Raw genomic sequence first — 24,863 nt, 5'->3', positions numbered from 1 at the left:
TTTTTTCCTTCTTCAGGGACTCCTGAGCAAACATGCCATCAGTGCTACGTACGTAACACCTTCTCTTGTCCAAAACTCCGTGAGTGTCCCCATGATCTCAGACGCTGTATGACAGTCTCCTTTCGTAAGTACTTGTATTTTGTTCAATTAGAGTTAATAAGCCTGCCCGTACAATCTTAGGGACCAGGATCAGTTTAGACGTTCTCTCTGGACCCAGATCCACCACTCTTCTGGTACCTCCTGGAACTGAGAGACAGTTTATAGGCACTGGGTTCAGCCCACTGCTTGGGTAGTGTGGCTCATGGCACCAAGAGCCTGTGGTTGGTGGTGGGCTGACTGTCACCACACTCTGGATGTCCAGGGAATGAGACTACTGTGGCCCTGTGTAGGCCTTTGTCCCTGAGTGTCTCTCCATGCATATGGGCAGACATTCTGGTTCAGCTTTTGTGAATCTTTGCACGTGTGTTGATTCCTGGTCTTGTGCAGTCATATCCTGAATTAGTGACTTTTTATTGCCCTGATTAAACAGCATGCCCAGGACAACTTCCAAAATAAGGCATTTCATTGGGCTTATATTTTCAGAGGGTTAGAGTCTGTTATGGTGGAAGGAAGGCATGGTGGCAGCAACAGCTGAGAGCTCACACCTAGATTGGCAAGCAGGAGACAGAGCTAACTTGGAAAGGTGCTAGGCTTTTGAAATCTCAAAGCCTGTTCCCAAGTGACAAACCTATGTCAATAAGGCCACACCTCCTAATGCTTCCCAAACAGTTCTCCCCAGGGTGGGTAGTGGGGTGGTGGGGTGTGGGGTGGAGGAAACCTAATATTCCAACATTGGAGCCTATGGGGACCATTCTCATTCAAACCACCCCCCCCCCCCACAGCTAGCCAGGTTCAAGTACTGAGTACCTCGCTTCCTCAGGGGGACTCCTGCCTTCTGAGATGGCAAAGCTGTGGCTGGATCAGGGTACACACACATTTAAGATCAATATCACTTAGATGAGCAGTGGTCCTTTTGGAGGTGTCAGAAGGGGTTGCAATGAAGATGTAACTACCGTCACTATATGTATATCAAGTATCATGCAATGCAAATAGTCACTGGGCTGGGGAATGTCCATGGAAAGGGCCGGTATTTCTAAAACACAGGTCACCTGGCAGTTCTGAAGTTCCCATTTTCAACGGCCCCTGCCGGTGGTGTCTAGGTTCCACACTACAGAGTCTAAACTCATTATGGCTCTAGATCAAGGATGGAAGAAGTTTGTCTGGAAAGGAGCAGATAGCATCGGTCTTTGTGCTTGTGCCTCTGTCCGGGAGGAAGTAGACCTAGATAGCATGTTGCTGATTTGTCCAAGGGTGGTTTGTTTCCAGAGATAGGTGATGGACTGGATTTCCTCCTCGCCTGGCTTTACTTTGCCCACATCTGGAACAGATAAGTGTGATACCACCATTAACAAATGGAAATCACCATATGAGCCCACCAAGAGAGAACTGGGCAAGTGCACATGCTTCCCACATGTTCATGGAACTGATGGTCCTCATATATGAAGCTATGTGGAGTCATTTCTGCATGGCACTACAACTGTACTGTAAATTGTTGTGTGGGAAGGAACTGTCGGCTCCCTGTCAGGAGAGAACCAGTCTAGGCAGCCCAGTAGACAAGGAAGCCACTCTGGAACAAGGAAACATTTGCAGTTGCGGGATTTGTCAAGAGAGGACTTATCAAAGTGAGTAGAGAGCCCAGACAGCTGAAGTACAACTGTCAATAACCACAGAGTTTGTGTGTGGGAGGAGGCCACTTGGTTTGTGATGACAAGACCCTTCTGTGGTCTGGCAGCAGACAGGACTCAGGGCTGTGAATGGTAAAGTAGTTGGGTAAATTTCACCCTAGAGGCACTAGATTATGGCTCAGTCTAGAAGGGGAACAAGCAATGCAACAGCAGCAGGAACAGCAGAAACAGGAACAGAAACAGCAGCAGCAGCTGTAACAGCAGCAGCAGGTACAGCAGCAACAGCAACAAGAACAAGGCCTCAAACCTTCAGCCCAGAGGTCCCAGAAGGGTGTGGTCGGTGTGCTCATGTCAGACAATTCTAGTGGACTAAAGTCAGTGGAGATATTGGTCTTGTTCTCTATGAAGCCTTTCTTGGAAAGGGCCATATAATCTACTGTGGAAAATGTGTCAGCTATCAGGGGGCCCCATGCTTTGTACACAGGTGCCAAAGCTTGGCATGCCAGGTAGAGGGGTTGGGAAGGAGTTCACTCTGGAGTCGTGAATATGGACACTCCTGTGAAGCCTCTGTGGAGTCTCCGGGAACATAACTTCTCGTCACTGTTTCATTCTAGACTTGGGCACAGAGCCCAAACTCAGTCAGATATTTTATTTGCATATCTGTGTGTCCTGAGTCTAAGAAGTCAACTGGGGAGGGACAGTGACAGATGTGAAGATGGTAGCATGCATAGAAAGAAAGTTAAGTGTAGATAATGGTACCGAGCAGTTGGGCCATCTTGGTTACTAGCATGTTTCTGTCAGGCATTCTTGACAGTGTCTGGTATGAAGCTAGTTGTGTGGTTGACTGTGGAGTTGGGTTTATGACGAAACTCTGAAAGTGGTAATTCTCCTGACGGCTTCTTTGTAGGTGTGAACGTTCGGGTGCTCTATGTTCTCAAGGACTGCACCAGTGACTGCACATTTATTTATAGAGAACACGTGCCTCCAGAACTCCCTAGGGTGCTTAAAGATGTCAAGAACTTCTACTTTGTCTTGTGCTGTGCAGATGCAACTTGCAATTCGGGAGGCCCCAATAATTTAGAGAGGGACTTGTCGGATGAAACTTCCATGGAGGAAGAGGTAGTTGCTAGAGCTGTGAGTCTGGGGTGGGTCAACCTTCTCCTGTGTCTTGCCTTGATCCTCTCCAGCATCATACTGACCTGACAACCCCCCTTTGGGTGTACTCATCTTCCCACAGTTGAAAGCACCTTTGTACTTTGTTGCTTCCTTGTGAAGCAGAGACAGTGTCCAGAACACCTTTTGGGCCCATTCATCATTTCTTGTAGTAAAGAAATAAAGGCATCGTTTGTCAAAAATGCCCTTGGCCATTGTTTTCCTCCTGTATTGAGTACTCAGCCTGGGTCCTCTGCTCAGATTAGGTCATCCCTACTCCATCACCTTAGGAGTTCCTTCATGGTATCATGGTTTGTGTTGCTTTGGCAACCTTTAATCGCCATAGGCTAAATACTCATTATTTGGGTGGGTCCAAAGCCTTGAAAACCTGGGTGAATGAGTGTTTTGAACAAAAGACAGAAGTGTTCTGAGGCTAGTCAGCATGTGGGCTGATAAGAAGGTCCCAGCTGAGCTCAGATGACCTTATTCCTTGACAGGTCCATTCATTCCTCAGGTCATTGGAGAAGGGAAGGGGGATGCTGCTTGGGAATGAGTGACCCCTGTGCTCCTGGACCTGATAGTCACGTCTCTGACTTCCTTATTTCATGGGACAAATTCCTTAGCAACTGGGTTGTCTCTGCCACACCACCTGCTTTGTCTGAAGTGACAACATGTTTCCCCATTGCTTACCCCTGGTGCTCTCTACTTATTTTCAGAATTTCATTACACTTACATTTTTATGTGGATGTGTGTGCATGCAAATGGCCTTATGCATGTGGCGTGGGGTCTCTTCACGTGTAAAATGCTCAGGAACTGTGCACGTGCTCATACACAAACACAGGTATAGAGTGTGGCAGAGAGAGACAGAGGATCAGCAAGATAGATGAAAAGACTTGCCTTAAAGAATAATTGGCTAGACCGAGTGTCTAGGTTGCAGTGTCTAGATGACAATCTCATTGGAAGGTCCCTTGGTCTTTGCTCACCAGGCCCTCAACAGACTGTCCTGAAGCTACCCACATTCAGGAAATCTAGCAATGTAAAGTCAGACACATTTCTGAGTTCACAATGCAAGAGTGTTTAGACTGAGCTTATGTCACAGCCTTAGGTAATACACCAAAGTGGACATGTATAAGCACTACCATTTTTCACACTGAGCATTGGTGCCTTCTAAGTAAGACTCGTTTTGTTTTTGTTTGTTTGTTTTGAGTAGTACCCTCCATGTCAAAACATGTGAGATTTCTATGCCTGTTTTGTGCTACTGTAGTCATTGTAAGATACAAATTACATAATGCACAACTCATCCATATAATGTGTAAAGTTCCGGTCTTTTGTATACTGTGTTTATGGACATGCCCATTGCCATCATAATCAATTTTCAAAAGCTTTTTCCTTCAAATGAATTCAGGGCCATTTGCGACTCCTGCCCTGACTCCTCCAGGCTGTCCTTACCCAGTAACCAGCCTGTATGATTGCATTTTCTCTCTCTATGCATTTTTATTTTCTGGATTTTAACAAAGATTGAACTGCCACGAAGCTAGTCCTCTGGTAACCAATGATATGTGTATGTGTTTGTGTGTGGACGCATTTGGATGAGTATATACATGATTTCCTTTAACTAGGATAATGTTTTTAAGTTTTACCTGTTGTATTTCTAGCTACCAATATCTGCTTGCCTGTAAACTCAGTTTTCCAGGGGATAAATCTTAGCACCTCTATGTCTGTTATCTAGTGACCACAAACAGTGTCCCTGTAGGGTGGGTACCTGTCATACCTGTGAGAGGGAAAGGTCTCATCTTGTGGCCTCAGCAACTGCTAGACTCTGGTATCATGTTTTTATGTTCACATCCTATTTATATTTATATAGAAATGATTGAGGGCTTGTTTTACCAGAAAAAAGGATAATAGACAGACAGATAGAAAGACAGAAAGAGAGAAAGAAAAAATGAAAGGAAGGAAGGAAGGGAGGGAGGAAAGGAAGGGAGGGAGGAAAGGAAGGAAGGGAAGGGAAGGGGAAGGGGGAAGGGGGAAGAAGAAGGGGGAAGAAGAAGGGGGAAGAAGAAGGGGGAAGAAGAAGGGGGAAGAAGAAGGGGGAAGAAGAAGGGGGAAGAAGAAGGGGGAAGAAGAAGGGGGAAGAAGAAGGGGGAAGAAGAAGGGGGAAGAAGAAGGGGGAAGAAGAAGGGGGAAGGAGGAAGGAGGAAGGAGGAAGGAGGAAGGGGAAGGAGGAAGGGGAAGGAGGAAGGGAGGAAGGGAAGGGAAGGGAAGGGAAGGGAGAGGAAGGAAGGAAAGGAAGGAAGGAAAGGAAGGAAGGGAGGAAAGGAAAGGAAGGGAAGGAAGGAAGGGAGGAAAGGAAAGGAAGGAAGGAAAGGAAGGAAGGGGAAGGAGGGGAAGGAAAGGAAGGAAAGAAAGGAAGGAAGGGGAAGGAGGGGAAGGAAAGGAAGGAAGGAAAGGAAGGAAGGGAAAGGAAGGAAGGAAGGAAGGGGAAGGAGGGGAAGGAAGGAAAGGAAGGGAGGAAAGGAAGGAAGGAAAGGAAGGAAGGAAAGGAAGGAAGGAAAAGGAAGGTAACAAGGGCTGTGTTTACATGAAAAGTAGCCTACCGCTCCCAGGTTCAGAAAATACATGCTAAGGTTTCTTAATCATGACATTATTTTTTTTGAGTATTGGACTTCTTAGTGCCAAAATTAAAAACAAAACCAAAGTAAAACAAACAGGAAAAAGCCCATAGCTCCCATCTCAGAGATAATAAGAGATAGTTTATTTTATAGGAGGCATTTTGGTTACCATGTCCTTGGCAGACAGATTTAGGTCATCCCACATTTCATGTTTCAACATGGAAGCAGTTTCATGAAAGTTTTATAGTTTTACTTAACAAAGGAAGCCATACATGAAGGCAAGTTTAAAATATATAGATGGGTACAATGTAGAAGTGCATATAGCCAGATGGGGGAGGAAGCATTTATGCAGGCCCCAGATATCATTTGGGGCCTATCTGATAACATTTGGGCTTTTGGGTTGTTTTCCTAAGTTAATGGATTCCAAGATTTCTTTCTGTTCATCACAGGATAGTAGTGTAGACACAAAGGTAGTCAAGGTGATGTTCTTTTAGGAGCTAAAGGTAGCTGAAGATGAAGTAATTTGCCTACTGAGCTGCACTTAAGCTCTACATAACTGCATGGCCATTTGGGGTGTGTGTGTGTGTGTGTGTGTGTGTGTGTGTGTGTGTATTTTTGTTGGTTGTTTAGTTTTGGGGTGGTTGCCTGCACATATGTCTATGCAAATTGTGTGTAAAGTGCTATTGGAGGGTGTCAGATCCTTTGGAACTGAACTTAAAGGTCATTGTGAACTACCATGTTGGTGCTGGTCCTCTGGAAGAGCAGCCAGTGCTTTAAACACTGGGCCCTCACTTTACTCCCAGTGGCAGTTTCAGTCTTAACCAGTCATTGTTGACACAGTTTCTCTTCTGGAATTTTGTTCATACTACAAAGTAACTTTTATCAACTGTCTTCTGCCTGCTTGTCAGAATTTTGCACACTACAAGTGATTTATTTTCTTATGTTGAATATTTATATGTTTTAAAAGTTAACATGGATAAGACTTATGATCAGTCCTCAGCTTATAAAACACTTGTCAGGTGGGCAGTGGTAGAGCACGTCTTTAATCCCAGCACTAGGGAAACAGAAGCTGGTGGATCTCTGAGTTTGAGGCCAGGTTGGTCTACAACGTGAGTTCAGGACAGCTAGGGCTACACAGAGAAACCCTGTCTTGAAAAACAAAACAACAACAACAAAAAAAAACAAAAAACAAACAAAAAACCAAACAAAGAAATTAAAATTTGCCAATTTTAAAGTAAGGGGTTTCAGAACTGACTTCATGAGTTTTTTTTTTAAATCTAATGGTTTTATTCACACAACTTGTTTTCAAAATATATTAATTGACCAACAAGTGCACGGTTACCCCATGCAGCTTTTGTACCTTTCTTGGTAACAATATAGTTCATGATCCAACATTATTTAACACCTCTCATGTGGCCCTATCCTGAAGACTGAAGCTAGGGGTTGACTTTCTTTTAATTGGTTCATATGTTCATTTGTTAATGTCACTATGTCTCATTATATTAAAATTAATTTAAAAGGGTCAAATGTTAAAAATGACAGGATTGTCTGGTCCCTGCCACCAGTATATAAGAGTTGACACATGCTAACTTAGGACACATCATTTTAACTTTCACTTGATCTTAGCCAAAAGGTCGAGAAGCGATCATTTTAACTTTCTGGTGGTAACATCAATGAACTCTGACTTCAAAGACTTTGAGATGGTGAGATATGAAGTGAACAAGTTGAGATTTACATATTTAAAACCATGTGGGGTTTTGTCTGTGGTGTGTCTGAGTGTCATGCAAAGGTCATTATATTTGGTTAAGTGTCATAAAGAGTAAGATGTGCCCTAAGACCTGGACACTGTTCCATTTATGAAGTGCTCTGAGCTTAGAGGTGAGTCCTGTGCATGTGTATGTGGGAGTATGTTTGTACAGATACATTTCATTTTTAAACTTCTCCTGTTTTCTGTGTGTAGATGATTTGTCTGCGTGTATGTCTGTGATCCGTATGTATTCAGTAGTGAGAGTTTTCAGATTGGGGTGTTGATCCCTTGGAACTAGAGTTAGAGGTATTTTTGAGCTGCTCTGTGGGTACTGGAAGCCAAACTCATGTCCTATGGTAGAACAGCCAGTGATCTTCATTGCTGAGCCATCTCTTGTTTCCCTCAGGTTTCTAATCTGGAATGTAAAGGTTACTCAATAGTGAGAGAAAATCAAGAACAAGGGGAAGCTTTGGCCTCTGTGTCCTATCTCATCCTGCTCCCTGCAAGGAGAAGCTGGGCAGTCTAGCCACTTGAGGACAAACCATAATTTATTTAACCACTCTCCTTTTTATAAACATGAGCTCATATTACTAAGTTGTGGGAAGGAAATAGCCCATGCGTGTGTTTCTTCTCATTCACTTTATATTCATTTTATAGTTACCCAAGAGCTCTAGACAAAGACAAAGATTTTTTTTTTAATCCTATCATTTTTGCTAATTTTCTCTGAAACTGACATCTCATGTAACCGCAGGGTATTTAATCAACACAGAAAGATGAATTTTGATGGGCTGAAGAGATGGCACAGTTTGTAAAATGCCTGACATGCTATCATGAGGTCCTGAGTTTGGACCCCCAGCTCCTGCATACAAGTTGAATGTGGGGGTTGGTGGGTCCCCGGCACTCACTGGTTGGAAGTGTATTCTGGGCTCAGTGAGAGACCTTGTCTCAATAAATAAAGTGGAGAATGATAGGGGCAGACGCCCAGTACCCAATTGTGTCTTCACATGTATGCACGAATGTGTGTGTTCTCATGCCTCTTTTATATAATGATACTAATTGAATTATAGAACACAATTATCCACCAGTTTTTCCAGTGATATCTGTTGGTTTTGCTTCTAGGATCCAACTTAAGATAACTCTTGTGGTGTATGTCAGTGTATATTGGTTCCTCCTGAGTAGCCAGTTTTCACATCTGGGAGAGAATACTACAAAAGCGAAGAACTTTGTATTCTCTCTCTCTCTCTCTCTCTCTCTCTCTCTCTCTCTGTGTGTGTGTGTGTGTGTGTGTGTGTGTGTGTTATCTGTTCATGGATTTTTTTTATTGTTTTACCAAGGGTGTTGATATTTTCTCTCCTTCTAAAAGTGACTTTTTTCTTTGCTATTTATTTAGATGTTTGTGATGGGTGTCCAAGAAGTCTAGAAGGGGTGTCATATCCTTAAGGGCAAAAGATACAGACTGTTGTAAGTTGCTTTTCCTAGTTCCTGGGAGCACAGAGCCAAGTCCTCTGCAAGAGCAGCAGAAAAAAAAGTGCTCCTAACCACAAGGACAACTCCCCAGTCCTTAAAGTGATTTTATATTGAGAGCTTTAAAACCCTTATACTAAATGTTATATGCATTTTCTACTAATTGGATTTTCTACTAGTTGGATTTTGATGGATCAATGGGTGAATTGATTATTTCAATGCAAAAACATGTCTGTTTCTATTGTATGTAAGAGATGTAGTTTCTATTTTATCAGGGTAGGTAAGAAACAATGAGGCAAACAGAGTGTGCCCAGGTATGACTGTAACCCAAGGAACATGCCCTCCCTGTACGGTACACTGTGATTTGGCCAGTAGTACATGTAGTCCAAAACATGAGAGCTGAAAAGCATTGCACAGTGATTTTCCAAATGCCCCCAAGTGAGTCTGACTTATGATATGTGTTCATCTGTTGACCAGAGAAGATGTGGACAGAAACCATTATGAAACACACTAACCAATTTCTGACCCATATGTTACCACCACAAGCCTACAGCTTGTTCTGCCATACCTGAGCCCCTTGGCTCTTCACAGCATCCCCTGGATCAGCACATAGTCTGGACTGGAGAATGATCACTGAGCATTTACTGTGTGTGTGAGGTCTAAGCTGGACCACATGGCATCTGAGGTGTGCAATATACACATTAATTCTATGACCATTTCTGTCTTCCCTCACGCATGACAATGTGTTATGATTGGTCATAGGCTTTCACTGCTGACATGAGATGTCCTTACTGATGGTGGGTTCCTCTTGTACAACATTCAAACAATTCAAACAAAGATATTTTAGAAGGGACAGAAAGAGTGTGACAAGGATGATGGGAACCAGACAGGAGGTCAGCAGATGGGCTCACTTGGATGACCACGGGAGGAGGCTGGAAGGTGACAGTTAGGGAACAGCAATTCTCCAGAGCCATTATCTGGCCCTGAGTCACAATCTGTCAGATGCTAGACAAGAGGCTAAGCATGGCCAGAGGCATAGCACTCTAAGGAAGAAAAGAGAGGGTAATGTGTCATCAGAACAGGAAGCTATTGACATCTTGGGACACCAAAAGAAAAAGGCTGTGTGACTAGTTGACAGGCCTGAAAGTGAGGTGAGGATTGGAGCTGGGCATCAAAACGAAGCGGTAGGCCATCCGCACATCCTCTTTCTCTTGCGTCTCCACGTGGAAGGATTTCAGCACCTGGAACAAAACAGGGGTTGGGGCTGTATCTGGCCTACTCTGCAGAGCAGAGCACTGGCGCATCTTCTACTGAACTGCCCAGTATTGTGACTATGCTACAAAGAAAACCACCTGTGGGGCCCTCCTCTAGAGATCACATGCACCTACCAAGCTACCACTAAAGACCTATCTTGGCTCAGCTTGCCCACACTACTTTGCAGGTTCCATCCTATTTGACCTGATTCTTAAGCCCTGCGCCGTCTTGCTACTGGGTGCCTGTGCTGGTGAGCCAGACACCTCAGGCTCATAAATTTTGAAGACCTGTCTTAGTCACCATCCAGTCCCTCCTCCCCCATCTCACCCCCAAAACCCTGCCCAGAGCTGCTCACATGGTGAAGCAGGAGCATCATCTCCACCTCTGCCAGGCGCCTCCCCAGGCACTGGCGCACCCCAAAGCCAAAGGCCAGGTGCTGGAAATTCCTTTTCCTCTCCAGCCAGCGCTGAGGCATATAGCGTTCAGGCCTTGGGAACACTGCAGGGTTTCGGCCCATGGAATACAGATTCACATTGAGGAATGTCTGTGGACAGATGCCAAGGGCAAGGTCAGTTGCCTCTTTGAGGTAATGCAGGGCAGAGCAATCTGTGGGTGTATGAAGATCACTCACCCCAGCAGGGACATGGTAGTTCTGAAGCACCAAGTCTGAGCTTAGAATTCTCTCCAGAAAAGTACCAACAGGATAGAGCCTGGAGATGAGGAGGCAACAGCAGAGGCCTCAGATATGAAGGGCTTCTCCTGTCCACATTCACACCTTTCTCCCTCAGATCCTCCAGGGGCTGCTTGCTGACTCTGCTGAGCTCAGCCAACCTCCAGAGGAACCATAGCACCCATCCATAGGGAGAAGAACGGAGAACATGAACCCAAAAAGAGAGAGAACACTGAACAGTGGGGAGGGAAGGGCAGTCATCACCTACCTCAAGGTCTCTTTAAGGGCAGCCCTCAGCAAGGGCAGGTCTGACATGGCCTTCTGAGGATTTTCAGCGATGCTGGCCTCAGCTGCCAGGCTCTCCTGCCTCAGGGCCTGCTGAACATCTGGGTTCCGAGCCAGCTCAAAAAGTGTCATTACCAAGGGGATTGCTGTCTGCAGGAGCCAGAGAGCAATCTCAGACACCCTGCCAAAGGGCATTGCTACTACAAAGATGCCCTTCCCTAGGGGAAGTGCATGGGCATAGCAGAATAAGGACCCAGGGAGCTGTGACTCCTCTAATGTTCACCTGAACTCCTTACTCTATGTCCTGAGGGGGGAAGGGAAATCCCTGACATGGTATTCCTAGCTAACACCTCAGCAACTTCAGAGATTGATGCTCTGGACCTGATCTAGTGTCCACTGAGATGGACTCTGTGTCACTCATTTCTCCCTTTCCCAGTCCCTGCTTTTCATTCGCCTTCCACATGCCCCTTGGAATTGGTCTTACTGTCCAGACCTCTAATTGGTCACAACCCTTCCCACTGACCCCTCCTGACCTGTGCAAGCCTGAGCCTCAAGATCCAAAATACCTCTCCCAATGGAATGACTCACAAGAGCAGTCTATTAGTTCTCTCTCTCTCTCTCTCTCTCTCTCTCTCTCTCTCTCTCTCTCTCTCATCACCAGTCTGGTTCCGTGCTGTATACTGGACACATCGACCTGGGTTTCTGCTGCCTGATTGGCATAAGACTATGGTACATGGCCTTTCCTAATGGGGTCCAGATTCTTGCTGGCCTCCTCTGACCCTGTGTCCAGATTCAGGTAGCTTGCTGCCTTACCAAGCCCTAGCGTGTATGCATACAATTCTGCCTTCTCAGACCCCCCTTTCATGGCCTCTCTGATCTCTGTCTGCACTGTTGCCATGCCTCTGGCTTCTCCCACAGGCCTTATGCTGCTCTCTCTCAAGTTCTACTCCATGGTGGGAACATCGTGGCTTCTGTTCTTACGCATTCTTTTCTAGAACTTGAGGCCTCTGTTCCTAACCAAGAAGCCTAGCTCGGGGTAGACCCTGGGAGAAGGGTCCTTTCACAGGCAGAAACCTTGCACCTGGGCCTTCATTCCCTACTGAATTACACTGCCATCTTCTCCCTTCTGCACCAGTGGGTAACCTGGGTGCTTATCACACCCTTGGTCTTGTCTTTCCTTGCGTTTGCCTCAAGTTCGCACTGACCTAGAGGACTGCTCTACAGTGCAATAGAGAAGATTCTGAGCCACTCACTGTCCATCTAGGCCTGCAGCATGCTCATGCATTGGGGGAAATGAGGGGTGGGCTGCTGCTGTCAGGTTTTCTCTAACCTGACTTGTGCCTGAAACTCGGATATTCAGGCCTTGCCTACACACTGCCTGGCCAGGTCATCTCTTTCCCTTGGCTCAGACATTTCTCAAGCTTCACAGCAAATGCCCACAATATGGAGGAACAGCATCAGATGGCCCGGGTGAGGGAGGAACTGTGAGTGACTGTGCTTTGGGGAAACACTCTGGGGTGTCTGTGTGGGATCCTGACCGTGTCAGTACTTCCAGCAATGAGCTCCATTGAGTTAGCCTGGATGGCATCCATTGACAGAGTGCTCTCAGCTACCAGCTCTGCTATGACACTCCAGGACTGTAGACGACCCTCTGCCAGCTCTCGATACACAGTCTTGATACATTTGGTGACTGTAGAAGAAGAGAAAGCATGGCATCATAATAACGGGGTAGGTCTCTGCTTCCCCCAGGTCCCAAGCTGTTGTGTTCCCTAGCACCTCAGTCTTCCTGCTGCTGTACCACCATGGCTGGGTTCTACAATCCTAAAGTCACTGTGGAGCCACCAGAAGGGCCTTAAGCTGCCACAGCTCTTTGAAGTAAACACATTTAATTAGGAAACATGTGACTATCATCCCCTGCCTGTGGTGCTGCCCAAGGCAGTGGTCCTTACCATATTCAGAGATGAAATCCCAGGACTTTAAGTTTTCTTTCCACGCCCTGGTGCTTGTCCATTGGGTCAGGCTCCTGGGCAAGAACAAGAGCTGTGTGGTGGTTTTGAACATGGAGTGTAGGTTGTGGAGGAACTTCAGGCTGTCAGGGTTCAGATCACGGCCAATGAGGCCCAGCCGCTCCCCAAAAAGAACAAAGTGGCTGGCTGCAGAGAGAATATTATCACTGAACCAAAGCAGTCAGTGCTCTCAATGTGGTCTCCTCCTTCCTGGCCTTTGCCATCCCAGTCTCCCTCAAGCTGGACCCTTCCGCAAGCCACATACCTTCTATGGTATAGTTGAACACACTGGACTGAAAGTCCATGGAGAAGCTACCATGGACACTCTCCAGCATTTTCTTCTTCAGGTTATCCAAAAAGTCCCTTGCTATCCCATCCACCAAGGGGACAAATTTTTGAACGGCTTTTGGTGACAGCACATTTGGGTTCAGCTGCAGTCGGTTGAAGTACCATTCTGGCCCATTTCTGCAGGACACAGAGCAGAGCTACAGACACCTCCAGGGAAGGCCCCAGGCCTATATCCATCTTCCTATCTCTCCAAGAAATTGAGGAAAAGAGATGTTGAGCTCAGAGGTAGACTCTGCAGGTCCTGACCACACTCCTTTCTTCCAAAGCAGCCTACATATGCTGGGCAGAGGTCACTAAGTCTGAGGTGGATTTAGCACATCCCTACCCAAGATGAAAGGAGGCTCTGCTGTCAAGCTCTGCCTACCTGGCCTATACCACCACCCCACAGAAAAGAAGCCCTAGCTGAGCTCACTGGCCCTGCCATCCTGTAATGTGTGATCTCTGAGACATGATGCCTGCCTGTCTCAGCTAAGGGATCCCATCTTCCCTAAGGCAGGCACCTCAGCAGAGGACCACTCACAACATCCACAAACTGAAGTCCAGGTTGCAGGGCCCCCATGGAGATGCTCCAGTAAATGACAGGCAGGAGTTTGCACACGGAGCCACACAGGCAGGAAGCATATCCTTTTGTGTGCTGAAGTCTGTGATTAGCAGTGATCACATGTATATTTACACATGGACCCACACAGGACCTCAAAAACATGTGTGAATATCCTAGTCACTGTGGGCATGAACCCAAGAGAACAGCTATACACACCGAGGCAAGCACACGTTCCTTTAGAGAGTCAAGTCCTACATCTGCATACATCACACTGTCATGCTTTCAAATGCATACAAATCAAAGACCACAAGTATACAGAGACAATGCATGGCTCTGCCCATTGCCTGTTGAGCATTTCCTTGCTTCCAGGTGATTTCAGACAAGGTTCCAAGGTACTAATTTTTAAACCATTACTGAGAAAATACTGCTCTTTGTGTGGTCTCAGTTAGCTGCGCACAACCTTCCTTTTTCATTCCCAGCAATAATCCCTTTTCAGCTCACACAGCCTAAGCCTCTAGGAGCCCCTCTCTTACCACCTGATTCAGGGTTTGATTGTGAGCCCACAAGAGCTGCTCACTTCTACTCTTCACCCTAAGTCCTCAGGATGGTCTATCTCAAATCTCTGTGAGCAAAGCATCCCCTAGGGAAACAAAACAGCATTGCTAGACATTGGGCTATGGAAGAAGCTGGCTGTAACCTTGATCCACGGGGTCTCCCATCCCCACCTTCCTAGGGCAGCGCTATAACCTGTGGGAAGGAGACTGGGAAAGGCATGTTCAGAGCAAGTGCTATTTGGCCATCTCCCTCTTCACCAGATCCCCAAAACTTCCATGACATGGTACCAATTCATGCTTGTCAGACACTAGTCTTCACATCCACCCCAGCCAGTTCTGCATCCTGGGTTCAGGACTCCACTCTCACCTCCCTTCTCATTCCCTATGTCCACTCACAGCAAGAACACACCACGTTCCAGGCCACGGAGTTCTCTATGGACTATCCAGGATTCCAAGAGCTTGCGGCAAGGGTGTGTATTCTCTACCTGGTACAGCTTCTCAACATCCTCTGGCAACGCCAGAAACACGATCTGTGTTTTTCCTATATTGTACCTGTGGGATGAAGCACAGAGCCCTGCTGTAAGTGGAATGCCCTCCACCTGAGATCCCTGCAAAGCCAGCCCTGTCAGTGTGCTCTCTCATCTCATCCTCTCCTGGCCCTTGCTTCCTCCACAGGAGGGCTCTCCCAGTGTCTGCCTGACTCCCTTCCACTTCAACACTCCCCACCCCCACACACTCTATCCTCTCAGCAGTGAGCAGTGCCTTTCTCTGTCCATGTGGAGAACCCATGAGTCAGGCCCATAACCTCCTGTGCTCCCTCCCTGTCTTCCTAAAGATGGAATACCTGGTGCCTACTGGAGAATGGCAGCACCTCATACCCTGCAGAGCCTGGGCAACCAGAGGACAGGAAGCTCTGTCTGTGCTTGACTATGAGTAAGGAAGCCCTTACCTGAAAATGGGCCCCAGCTCCTGGAAGACCTGATGCATCTCCAGGTGTAGGTTTTCTTGGCCCTGCTCCCTCAGGATCTGTATCATCTTCAGCCACTTGTTCCTGGAGTACTGTGGTATGGCTTCAAAGGGCTGCAGGGTCTTTGGGGCCAGTGTTGCTGTGGTGCCCAGTGCCCTGGTCCTGTGCAGGCACTGCCAGGGTCTTGCCAGCCACACCTCTGCTCTCACCCTGAGAGCCATTGTCATCTTCCTCTCTTCCTGTGTTTAGTCCGTGGCCTTTTATCTTGTTTTGAGGACTTGGATTGCTGACTGATAATGTCACTGCAGGATATGTCCCTGGACTTGCCCTAGAAATGTATTCGGTACTGATGACTCTGCTGGAGGTAGAGGAAGGAGATGACCTTCTCCCTGGTCTGCAATGCCTGCTGGTGGGTGTGAGCTGAGGTCAGGTGCAGACTCTACTTGAACACTCAAAAAATGTCCAATGGTCATTCGAGCTTCTTTCTCCTCCCCAGGGTGAGAGCCATCAGATGCTCGTATTTTGCCTTATTTGGAGCTTGAATGATTCATCCTGACTTAAAAATCACTAGCCAGATTAAGGGCGTGGGGTTTACTATCTTTTGATTTACAGTTATGTGTTGGCTTTTAAATTTTCTCATTTCTCTTCAAATTGAGAATTGACAATGAAATCCATTTGCCACAGGGTGAGAGGATGACTTAATTGGTCAAGTATGAGAACCTGAGTTCAGATCGCTCGGAACCTTGTAAAAGCTAGGCACATTAGTGTGGGAGTCTAACCCCAGCACTGTAGAAGCTGAGAGTGGCAGATACCAGAGCTTGTTAGACAGCCAGTCTATAGTCAAATGTACATACCTGTGCCCACACGCATACACATCCATGCATACACACATAGAGACACACACAGAGAGAGAGAGATAGACACACACAACACACACACACACACAGGCACACACGCAGTCAAACTTCTACCCCACACATGTATGTGCATGTGTGTATACATGCGTATTTACATAAACATTTCTGATGTTTCTGATACAGAAGAGATTTTTGTGATGGTGGTGATAGTTATGTTGTTTCCAGACAAGGTCTTTCTGTGTAACCCTGGCTGTCCCTGCACTCACCTATGAACCTGGCTGCTTGCTACCAGGTTCCATTAGATCACAGATGGTGTAGCTGCCCTGCTCCTAGAAATCAAGCGATGCCCTGCTGCAAACAGTTTCCTGAGAAATTTTAAGAGCCAGCACTTAAATGTAAATCAAGACAGTTATTAAACTGCTGCCCTTCCCTCTTATCTAGCTTGTGATTTTTAAGTCAGGATGAATCATTCAAAGCTTCACGAGAAGATAAAATATGTGCATCTGACGGCTCTTGCCTTGGGGAAGAGAAAGAGGGTTCTTACTGTGAGAGAGCACAGAAATTCAGTAAAAGATTGGATGAACACATACCCTGCCCCTCTCGCTCAGAGCTGCAAGATGAGTCTGTGCTCTCATCCAATAGCTGGGTCCTTGGAAGAGTTTATAAGTGCTATTTCCCATTCCCACTCTGAAAAGCTTTAGAGGTTAGTATTTCCTTGGCTCAGGGGGAGTCTCTGAAGGTTCTCTTTTAGACTCCCCCTTCAGTCCCACCTCATGTATGTCACAACTGCCTCTCGTATTCTACTTAAAGTTTCTGATGGTGCCATTCTCCAGACTTGTGAAGGGAAGTCTCAATTTCCCCTTCAGTTCCAGTGATGTTAGCGCTTATCTTCTGACCTGACTCTCTATCTCTTCCCTCATCTCCCCATAAAAAGGTCCAATCATAACCACTGTGGTTTCCGGGTTCTCTCTACTAACACAAGAAGTGAATCTGTATGACCTGCTTCATAGGTGAAGTACAGTTAGAGACCATCAGAGAATCACAAATAAGTGGGAGGTACTAGCTTCCTGACTTCCCTAGCTAGCAGCTTGTGCCTGCTTGTCTAATTGTTCATCTTAGGATTGAAGAGTTGCAGATAGTCTGCTACATGACTGAACCCATGTCCAAAATGGGGAGGGAGGGGAATCTTGAGTCTCACAAAGGCAGGGACTTTGGTTATCAGGCTATGCTCGTTCTGCGTGGGAGGATTGTAACCCTCTGGCGTATCAGCCTTTTGAGGGGAAAGATGGTAGGAATAGATTTTAGTTTAGGGACTATAGAGAGCACTATTTCATGCCTGTTACTTTTACATTTTCTCTACCCCGACACTCTTGCAGAATCTCAAAAGAAAACCTGTCTCGTGTTCTCTAGAATAAGGGCAATGAGGTCCAGGCTCATGAGGCTCTGGAGGAGAGCAAGGTCTTTGCTGTGAATGAACTCAGAGACTATTGTATTATAGTCTAGGAAACATCTGGGTGTTTCTACCCAGGCCTTGGAAATTTGAATGTGACCAAATCAAGAGTAATAGACTAAGTTGTCCAGTGAAGCTATTTCAAGACAGCCTACCATCCAGGCTGAGTGGGTTGCTCACTGTTCTTAGAGTTATAGTGAACTCTAAGAAAGAGAGAAACAGAAAAAAATGTAAAAATTTGGATTTGGGTGAAAGAAAGGAGCACAAATGGAGTTAATGTTGCACATAGGGGAGACAAGTTAAGTTTGGTCAAAAACAGGTATGCCTGTTAGAGAGATGGGCACAAAAGGAGAAGTCTCTCACTCACATTTGAAGAAGAGGAACAGCATCTAGAGGCTAAGACTCGGTACTTCGAGAGCTTGAAAGACCAGTCTTTTCCGAGACTCGGGATAGAATGCAAACTCATTTGGAAAGCTTTCATTCCAAAAGAATGGGACTTTACAGAGAGTTTCCAGGGCATCCATCTCCAGCAGCTCCATCTAGGGAAAAGTTTTTCCAGTTACATGCAGGGAGATGCTCAGAGACTATAATAGCTGGGATAGAAGGGACCTGTGATGGTTAGTGTATGATCGGCCCAGGGAGTGACACTACTGGGTGTGGCCCTGTTGGAGTAGGTGTGTCACTGTGGGTGTGGGTTTTAAGACCCTCATCCTAGCTGTCTGGAAGCCAGTATTCTGCTAGCAGCCTTCAGCTGAAGATGTAGAACTCTCAGCCCCTTCTGCACCATGTCTGCCTAAAAACACTGCCATGTTCCTGCCTTGGTGATAATGGACTTAACCTCTGCACCTATAAACTAGTCCCAATTAAATGTTCTTTTAAAGAGTTGCTTTGGTCATGGTGTCTATTCACAGCAGTAAAACCCTAAGACAGGACCCTTGGCTGTACCTCAAGTTAGCAGCAGAACTTTGGCATCATCCATATGATGTTGATTTTGTAGGCATGCAGCATGCACCAGTATGAAGGTGAAAGAGGCTTGTGCCAAGTTTCCAGAATGTTGCTGAGTCAAGACAATGTTAAACTCTTGAGTGGTCTGTGCAGGAAGCAATGAGGAGGAATCCTAAGTTACAGTGGAGACCTCAGGATATAGGAGATACCAGAAATGTGGAAGTCTGCCAAGGAAAGCTATAGGTAGAGATAGCATGCTACAATCAACAAACCTAGAGAGGCAGGGCTTGCCAGGCCTTCTGAGTCCAAATGATGCTATCTTGAACTAAAGATGCCAACGAAACATGGAACTGAAGCATTTGATATTTGTCCTGCTGAATATCAGTGCTGCTTTGGCTTGATCTTCATTAACTGTGTCCCTGTGGTGGTTAGTTTTAATAGTCAACTTGATGCTACCTAAGACCACCTGAGAAGAGGGTCTCAATAAGGTATTGTGTACATGTGGTTGGCCTGTGGGCATGTCTGTGGGTGAATATGTCTTAATTAAACTTATTGATATGGAAAGATCCAGCCCTCTGTGGGCAGTACCATTCCCTAGGCAGGAGGCCAAAGCTGTGAAGAAACCAAGCTGAGAGAAAGCAAGTGAACAATCATGTATATGCTTTAGCTCTTATGGTGGATATGATGTGACTAGCCAAAGTCCGTTCCCTCAGTGACAGACTGTAACTTGGAACTGTAAGCCAGACAAACACTTTCCCTCCCAAGTTGCTTTTTGTCAGACTATTTTATCACAGCAACAGACACAAAACTAGGGCAGCCCCAATTTCTCCCTTTTAGAACAGGGACAGTACTCTGAGCCTGTGTATGTGAGAAGTGTACCACTTGATGCTTTATTTTTATAAGAGATCACAGTTAAGAGATGGTCTTCAGGCCTAGAAGAGAATTTGAGCTTTTGAACAGCATTGCAACTGCTAAGTCACAGGAACTTTTAAAGTGAACTGGAAACCCTTTGAATTTGTGAGCTATGGGCTTTTTGTGGAATCAGGGACAGAGTGCTATGGTTTGACTGTGAAATGTCTCCACAGGCTCGTGTATTTGAACACTCGGTCTTTAGCGCATGGTTCTGGATTTGGAGGTTGTAGAATGTTGGGGGGGTAAGGCCTAACTGGAGAAGGAGGATGTCTGGAGGAAAGGCCTTAATATTTATAGCTTGACCCATCTGTGTTTTATGCATGTTTTCTGTTTCCTGTTTCATCAATATGTAAGGAGGTTAATAGTCCAAGCCTCAAGCTCCTGCCATCATGGAATCACCTGCTCCTTTGCCTTCCCTACCACAGTGAACCGTATCCCTTGTGAGAGTTGGCTTTGTTAATTTTACACAATCCAGAGTCACCTGTAAAGGGGATCTCAATGAGGGATTGTCTGCACTCAGGTGGTTTGTGGACATGTCTATGGGTGAATGTCTTCATTAAGTTCATTGATGTGGGAAGGCCCAGTCCACTGTGGGCAGAGCCATTACCTAGGCAGAGAGTCCTGCCCTGTATAAAAGTGGAGAAATGAAGATGAGCACAAGCAAAGCGAGCAAGTGACTATGTGTAAGCCTCTGTCTCTCTTTTACCTTGGGGTATACCAGCTGCTTGAAGTCTCTGCCTTGACCTCCCTACAATGATGGACTGCAACTTGAAATTCTAAGCTAAAATAAAACCTATAGCCCCTAAGTTTGGTTTTTTGTTTTGGTTTTTGTCAAAATGTTTTACCATAGCAACAGAAATGAAGCTAGAACACTTTTCAAGCCATGAACTGAAGTAATTTCCCCTCCTTTAAGTTGCTTTTATCAGATCTTCTGATAAAGTGTGACAAGAGAAGTGACTAACACACATACTTAGTTCACACGCAACTGTTTTTGTGGTGGAAAGTTAGTCTTCTCTTTTGGCAATTTGTCAACATACAAAACAACACAGGTTAACATTCTGTAAGTCTGTAGAATTGATCCTCTCTGCTGACTAACATTGTGTGCCTTTGGTCAACAGTTACCTTGTCCCAAGGCCCCAACAAATGGTTACTACTGTTTTCTTACCTTTGGTTTCTTTTCAAAAATACTTTTAAAGAATTATTTATTTTTCGGGAGGCAGAGGGGAGGGACCTGGGGTAGGAGAAGAGAGGGGGAGGGGAAAGGGGAAACATGATCAGATATTGGAGGTGGAGAACAAGAGAGAAGCCCTGAGGGCCGACAGAAAGAATGAAACCTCTGGAGTGGGAGATTGGGAGACCCTCCAGAATGCACCAGAGACCTGAGAGGTGAGATGCTCTCAGAACTCAAAGGGAGGGGCCTTATATGAAATGCCCAACAGTGGGGAGCAGGAACTTGTAGAGTCTGTCTCCAGTAGAAAGACAAGGCATCAAGTGAGGGATGGGGTTGCTATCCCACAGTCAAAAACTCTGACCCAGAATTGTTCCTGTCTAAAAGAACTGCAGGGACAAAAATGGAGAAAAGACTGAGGAAAAGGGGGTCCAGTGACCAGCCCTATTTGGGATCCATCTCAAGGGGAGGCTCCAAGACCCAACACTATTACTGATGCTATGGTGTGCTTACAGACAGAAGGCTAGCATGGCTGTCCTCTGAGAGGCCCAACAAGCAGCTGACTGAGACAGATGCAGATACTTCTAACCAACCAATGGACAGAAACTGAGGACCCCAGTGGTTGAATTAGGGAAAAGCTGGAAGAAGCTGAGGAAGAGGGCGACCCCATAGGAAGACCAGCAGGCTCAACTAATCCGGACCCCTGAGATCTCTCAGACACTGAGCCACCAACCAGGCAGCATACACCAGCTGGTCCAAAGCCCCTGACACATATACAGCAGAGGACTGCCCAATCTGGCCTCAGTGAGAGAAGATGAGCCTAACCTTTGAGAGACTTGAGGCCCCAGGGAGTGTGGAGGCCTGGCGACAGGGGTGGGGGTGGGGGCATCCTCTTGGAGACAGTGCAGAGGAGGAATGGGATATGGAACTGTGGGTGGGTGAACTGAGATGGGGTAGTGATTGGACTGTAAAAAATGTAAAAGTGATTTTAAAAATTATTTGTTTTGTGTACATGAGTACACTGTAGCTGTCTTCAGACACACCAGAAGAGGGCATCTGATCCCCATTACAGATGGTTGTGAGCCACCACCATGTGGTTGCTGGGAACTGAACTTGAGATCTCTGGCAGAGCAGTCAGTGCTCTTTAACTGATGAGCCATCTCCCCAGCCCTCTACCTTTGGCTTTTTAAAGTGTAGCTTTCTTCAACTCACCTGTTCCTTGTGTGCCCACTCTTAGTTTCCCTGGGCTTCACTTGCTTTACCTAATATAACACCCTCCAGGTCCTTCCATATGACACAAATGCTATGCTTCCTTGCTCAGTGTAAGTAGTATTCCATTATGTAAGGACCATTTTTATTTTATTTTATTTTATTTTATTTTATTTTATTTTATTTTATTTATTTATTTATTTATTTATTTATTTATTTATTTATTTATTGGTTAGTTTGTTTGTTTGTTTGGTTTCTTGAGACAGGTTTTCTTTGTGTAACAGCTCCGGTTGTCCTAGAACTCAATTTTGTAGACCAGGCTGGCCTCAGACTCACAGAGATCCTCCTGCTTCTGCCTCCCGAGGGCTAGGGCTAAAGGCTTTATGTCACCTATTGTCTGTCTTGGACTGTTTTCTCTAGTGACTAGTTTGAGTGCATGTCTTGGCTCTGTGAATGATACTACAATTTAGAAAGAACTCCCTTTGACATAAAGATTTTGTTTTCTTTGGGTGTAAACTCTGAGATCAGGACACGACTGAGGGTACTGGGCTTGCTTTCTGAGGTCCTCCCACTCTTCCTTGTGGCTGTGCCAATTTGCTTTCCCACCAACTGTGTACAGAGGTTCCCCTTAACTCCTCCCTCCCTTCTCGGTGCTTCTGGCCTTTTGCAAATCTCAAAGCATCAGGTATTTCTCACAGTGGGTTGAGTTTGGATGACGAGTAGGGTTGAACATCTTTTATGTCCCCTCTCTCATTTGTATGTCTTAAGACTATCTGCTCAGACCCTTTTCCCATTTACTAACTCTGCCGTTTATTTTCTTGCTAATTGAGTTGATTGAACACTGGGTCCCCAGTTGGTGGTGCTGTCTTTGGAGGCTGTGATACTTTTGAAGGTATATGTCTTGCGTGAGGATATAGGGCTTATAAAACATGTGGCTTGCTTTTCTTTTTCTTCCAGATTGTCTCTACAGCCACTGGTTGGTTCCTTGTGATCCTATAGGTGTTTTTAGTTTCCTAAACTTCCGTTTGTGAATTCAAAGCTGTGTAGTGGTCTGATTGCTATGTAGAAGTATGAGCTTGAAGTGGTGTAAGGAACCATGGATCAGTGTCCAGATGACAAGATAACTGATTTTGGTTTCTGCTCCCCCACTACATGACATGCCTGTCAGTCAATGTAGTAGCCTGTCTATGCTGCTTCATGAAATTCATAGGCCAGGAGACATTTGTGGATGATAGCCTCAGCTGATGAACAGTCCAAGGTCAAGAACACTCATATCTCATGAAGCCTCTTTTATAGACACAAAGAATAAGGCTTTCTAGTAATACTGCAAGTAAGGATGGAAATTTTCAAATGCAAATAACATATTCAATGCATACTGGACACCAGTAGTTAAAAGTAGGAGCTGGGAAATCAGAAAATGTCTAACCCAGAAGGAAATTAAAACATAACACAGAAAAACCCAGTAAGGAACAAAATCAGCACCCAGAGAGAAATTCTGCATGCAGATCCTTAACCTTGGTTTCTGTTCAAATTGTTATGTATAATCTTTACCATTGTCAGTTTTCACTTCCCTGGCTAATGTTTTGCTAAGCAGTATTTTGAGTGAGTGTGAGTGGAAAGTCTTTGTGATTTTTGCCTGAGGAAGTTCAGTATGGATGCACAATATTAATGTCATAAGTCCCGGATCCTAACAGCCCCATCAAGAATACACCCGTGAAGCCCAGCCTTCCTTCCACTGAGCTATAGCTCCATAAAAATCCCACCACCTCGCAGTAGTGCAATGCGTTGGAACCCTTTTCTAGGTGTCAGGGAACTATGAGCAACAAGTACCCCCTGCTTAGCAGATCATATTGGCTCTGACCATCATGGCAAAAGACTTCAAACTGGGACTTCAACAATAGAAGTTTATTTTTCCCAGGAAAGGAGGTGACTGAGTGATGTTGGAGCCAAGAGTGCAGGGAGTTCCAACTGCTTTCCATGGCTTGCAAAAGACTGACTTCTTGTCTTCCACATGGAGACTGGCTCTGTGGGCCTGTGACCTCACTCTCTTCTTGGGTTGCTCTCTGGGGATTGGATTACACACACACACAGCTCAAGTAGATGTGCTTCAGTGTTGAGCACAGGAGACCCTGTGAAGTCGCTGTCCTGTGGCAAAACGTTTTGCCCTACATTCTTGCAACTGAAAGGAAACCTGAGAAATGCTCATGCTCCAGGACACTCTCACAATTTCAAGAGAATAAAGCTTTGTCTAAGCGACATGTGCTGGCAGAAGTGTCAACATCTTGACCGCCTGGAGGAAAACATCTGTCCCTGTAGGGACTTCACACACTATCAGGATTCCAGCAAGTCCTCCTGCCTGTAGCTCTGATACCACCATCACCCAGTCCTTAGCAAGTGCAACTACGCCTACGCTTATAAATGCTGTAGAGTCACCAGCTCATATGCACCAGCTCCACTGTGAAGCTGCTTCTTCAAACAAAACACAGGATATCTGACTATTTATGTATTATCTATCTCTATCTATCTATCTATCTATCTATCTATCTATCTATCTATCTATCTATCTATCTATCATCTAATCTATCAGCTATCTATTATCTAGCTATCATCTAACACCTATTATCTATTATATATTATCCATCTATTATATATTATCTATCTATTATATATTATCTATTATATATCATCTATCATCATCTATTATCTATTATCTATCAGCTATCTATCTATCTATCATCTATCTATCTATCTATCTATCTATCTATCTATCTATCTATCTATCCATCATCTATGCAGCTTGCTGCCCCTACAAACCCATATGTGTGTGAGCCATTTTTGTGGCTCATGTCAAATAATGGGGAACATAAGGAAGGAAATGACTTCTGACTTTACGCTGAGGCCCTTGGAAGTTCAGGGACATCTGGAGTGACCATTGGAAAACATGGGGAGGACCACACAGCAGAGACTGCTTGTTGCCACCAAGATACTCCTAATCTCCTCC

The 24,863-nt window shown here is 45.5% G+C and overlaps 2 protein-coding genes across 8 annotated transcripts in view; one reads left to right on the top strand and one right to left on the bottom strand.

Moving 5' to 3' along the window:
- Positions 1-24,863, top strand: part of LOC110310260 (glycosyl-phosphatidylinositol-anchored molecule-like protein) — a 42,529-nt gene that overhangs the window by 2,387 nt on the left and 15,279 nt on the right. For 4 of the 6 annotated variants that reach the window (XM_085831685.1, XM_085831684.1, XM_085831681.1 and 1 more), the window contains exons 3-4: positions 17-124; positions 2,632-3,056. In XM_085831685.1, the coding sequence (XP_085687811.1) occupies positions 17-124; positions 2,632-2,927 (404 nt within the window). In that variant the 3' untranslated portion in view covers positions 2,928-3,056. Of the gene's footprint in view, positions 1-16; positions 125-2,631; positions 3,057-24,863 lie in introns of those variants that run through there. The other 2 variants (XM_085831682.1, XM_085831683.1) reach the window with 1 other exon arrangement.
- Positions 9,824-15,548, bottom strand: LOC110310258 (cytochrome P450 11B1, mitochondrial-like). 2 transcript variants are annotated; one of them, XM_021183040.2, is made up of 9 exons: positions 15,304-15,548; positions 14,751-14,906; positions 13,177-13,376; positions 12,855-13,058; positions 12,444-12,595; positions 10,889-11,055; positions 10,582-10,660; positions 10,306-10,494; positions 9,824-9,937 (listed from the first exon to the last, which is right to left on the bottom strand). In XM_021183040.2, the coding sequence occupies exons 1-9, from the start codon at positions 15,546-15,548 to the stop codon at positions 9,824-9,826; spliced, it is 1,506 nt and encodes a 501-aa protein (XP_021038699.2). The 2 variants fall into 2 exon arrangements, with proteins under 2 accessions (XP_021038699.2, XP_021038700.2); XM_021183041.2 differs by lacking the exon at positions 10,306-10,494 and having other exon boundaries at positions 15,304-15,542.

This window comes from Mus caroli, unplaced genomic scaffold (assembly GCF_978045245.1).
Source record: "Mus caroli unplaced genomic scaffold, Mus_caroli_1 scaffold_16, whole genome shotgun sequence".
NCBI classification, from domain to species: domain Eukaryota; kingdom Metazoa; phylum Chordata; class Mammalia; order Rodentia; family Muridae; genus Mus; species Mus caroli.
Note: the sequence above shows the minus strand (reverse complement) of the source record. Positions and strands in the feature narration are given on the sequence as shown.

Bases quoted from the DNA above. Each gene is read 5' to 3' on its own strand.
- LOC110310258 (XM_021183040.2), bottom strand. From the start codon at position 15,548: ATGACAATGGCTCTCAGGGTGAGAGCAGAGGTGTGGCTGGCAAGACCC. The intron at 13,377-14,750 runs GTGAGTGGACAT...TGTGTCCTGCAG, and splicing joins GAACGTGGTGTGTTCTTGCT to AAATGGGCCAGAATGGTACT. The intron at 9,938-10,305 runs GTGAGCAGCTCT...GTTTTGTTCCAG, and splicing joins TGATGCTCCTGCTTCACCAT to GTGCTGAAATCCTTCCACGT.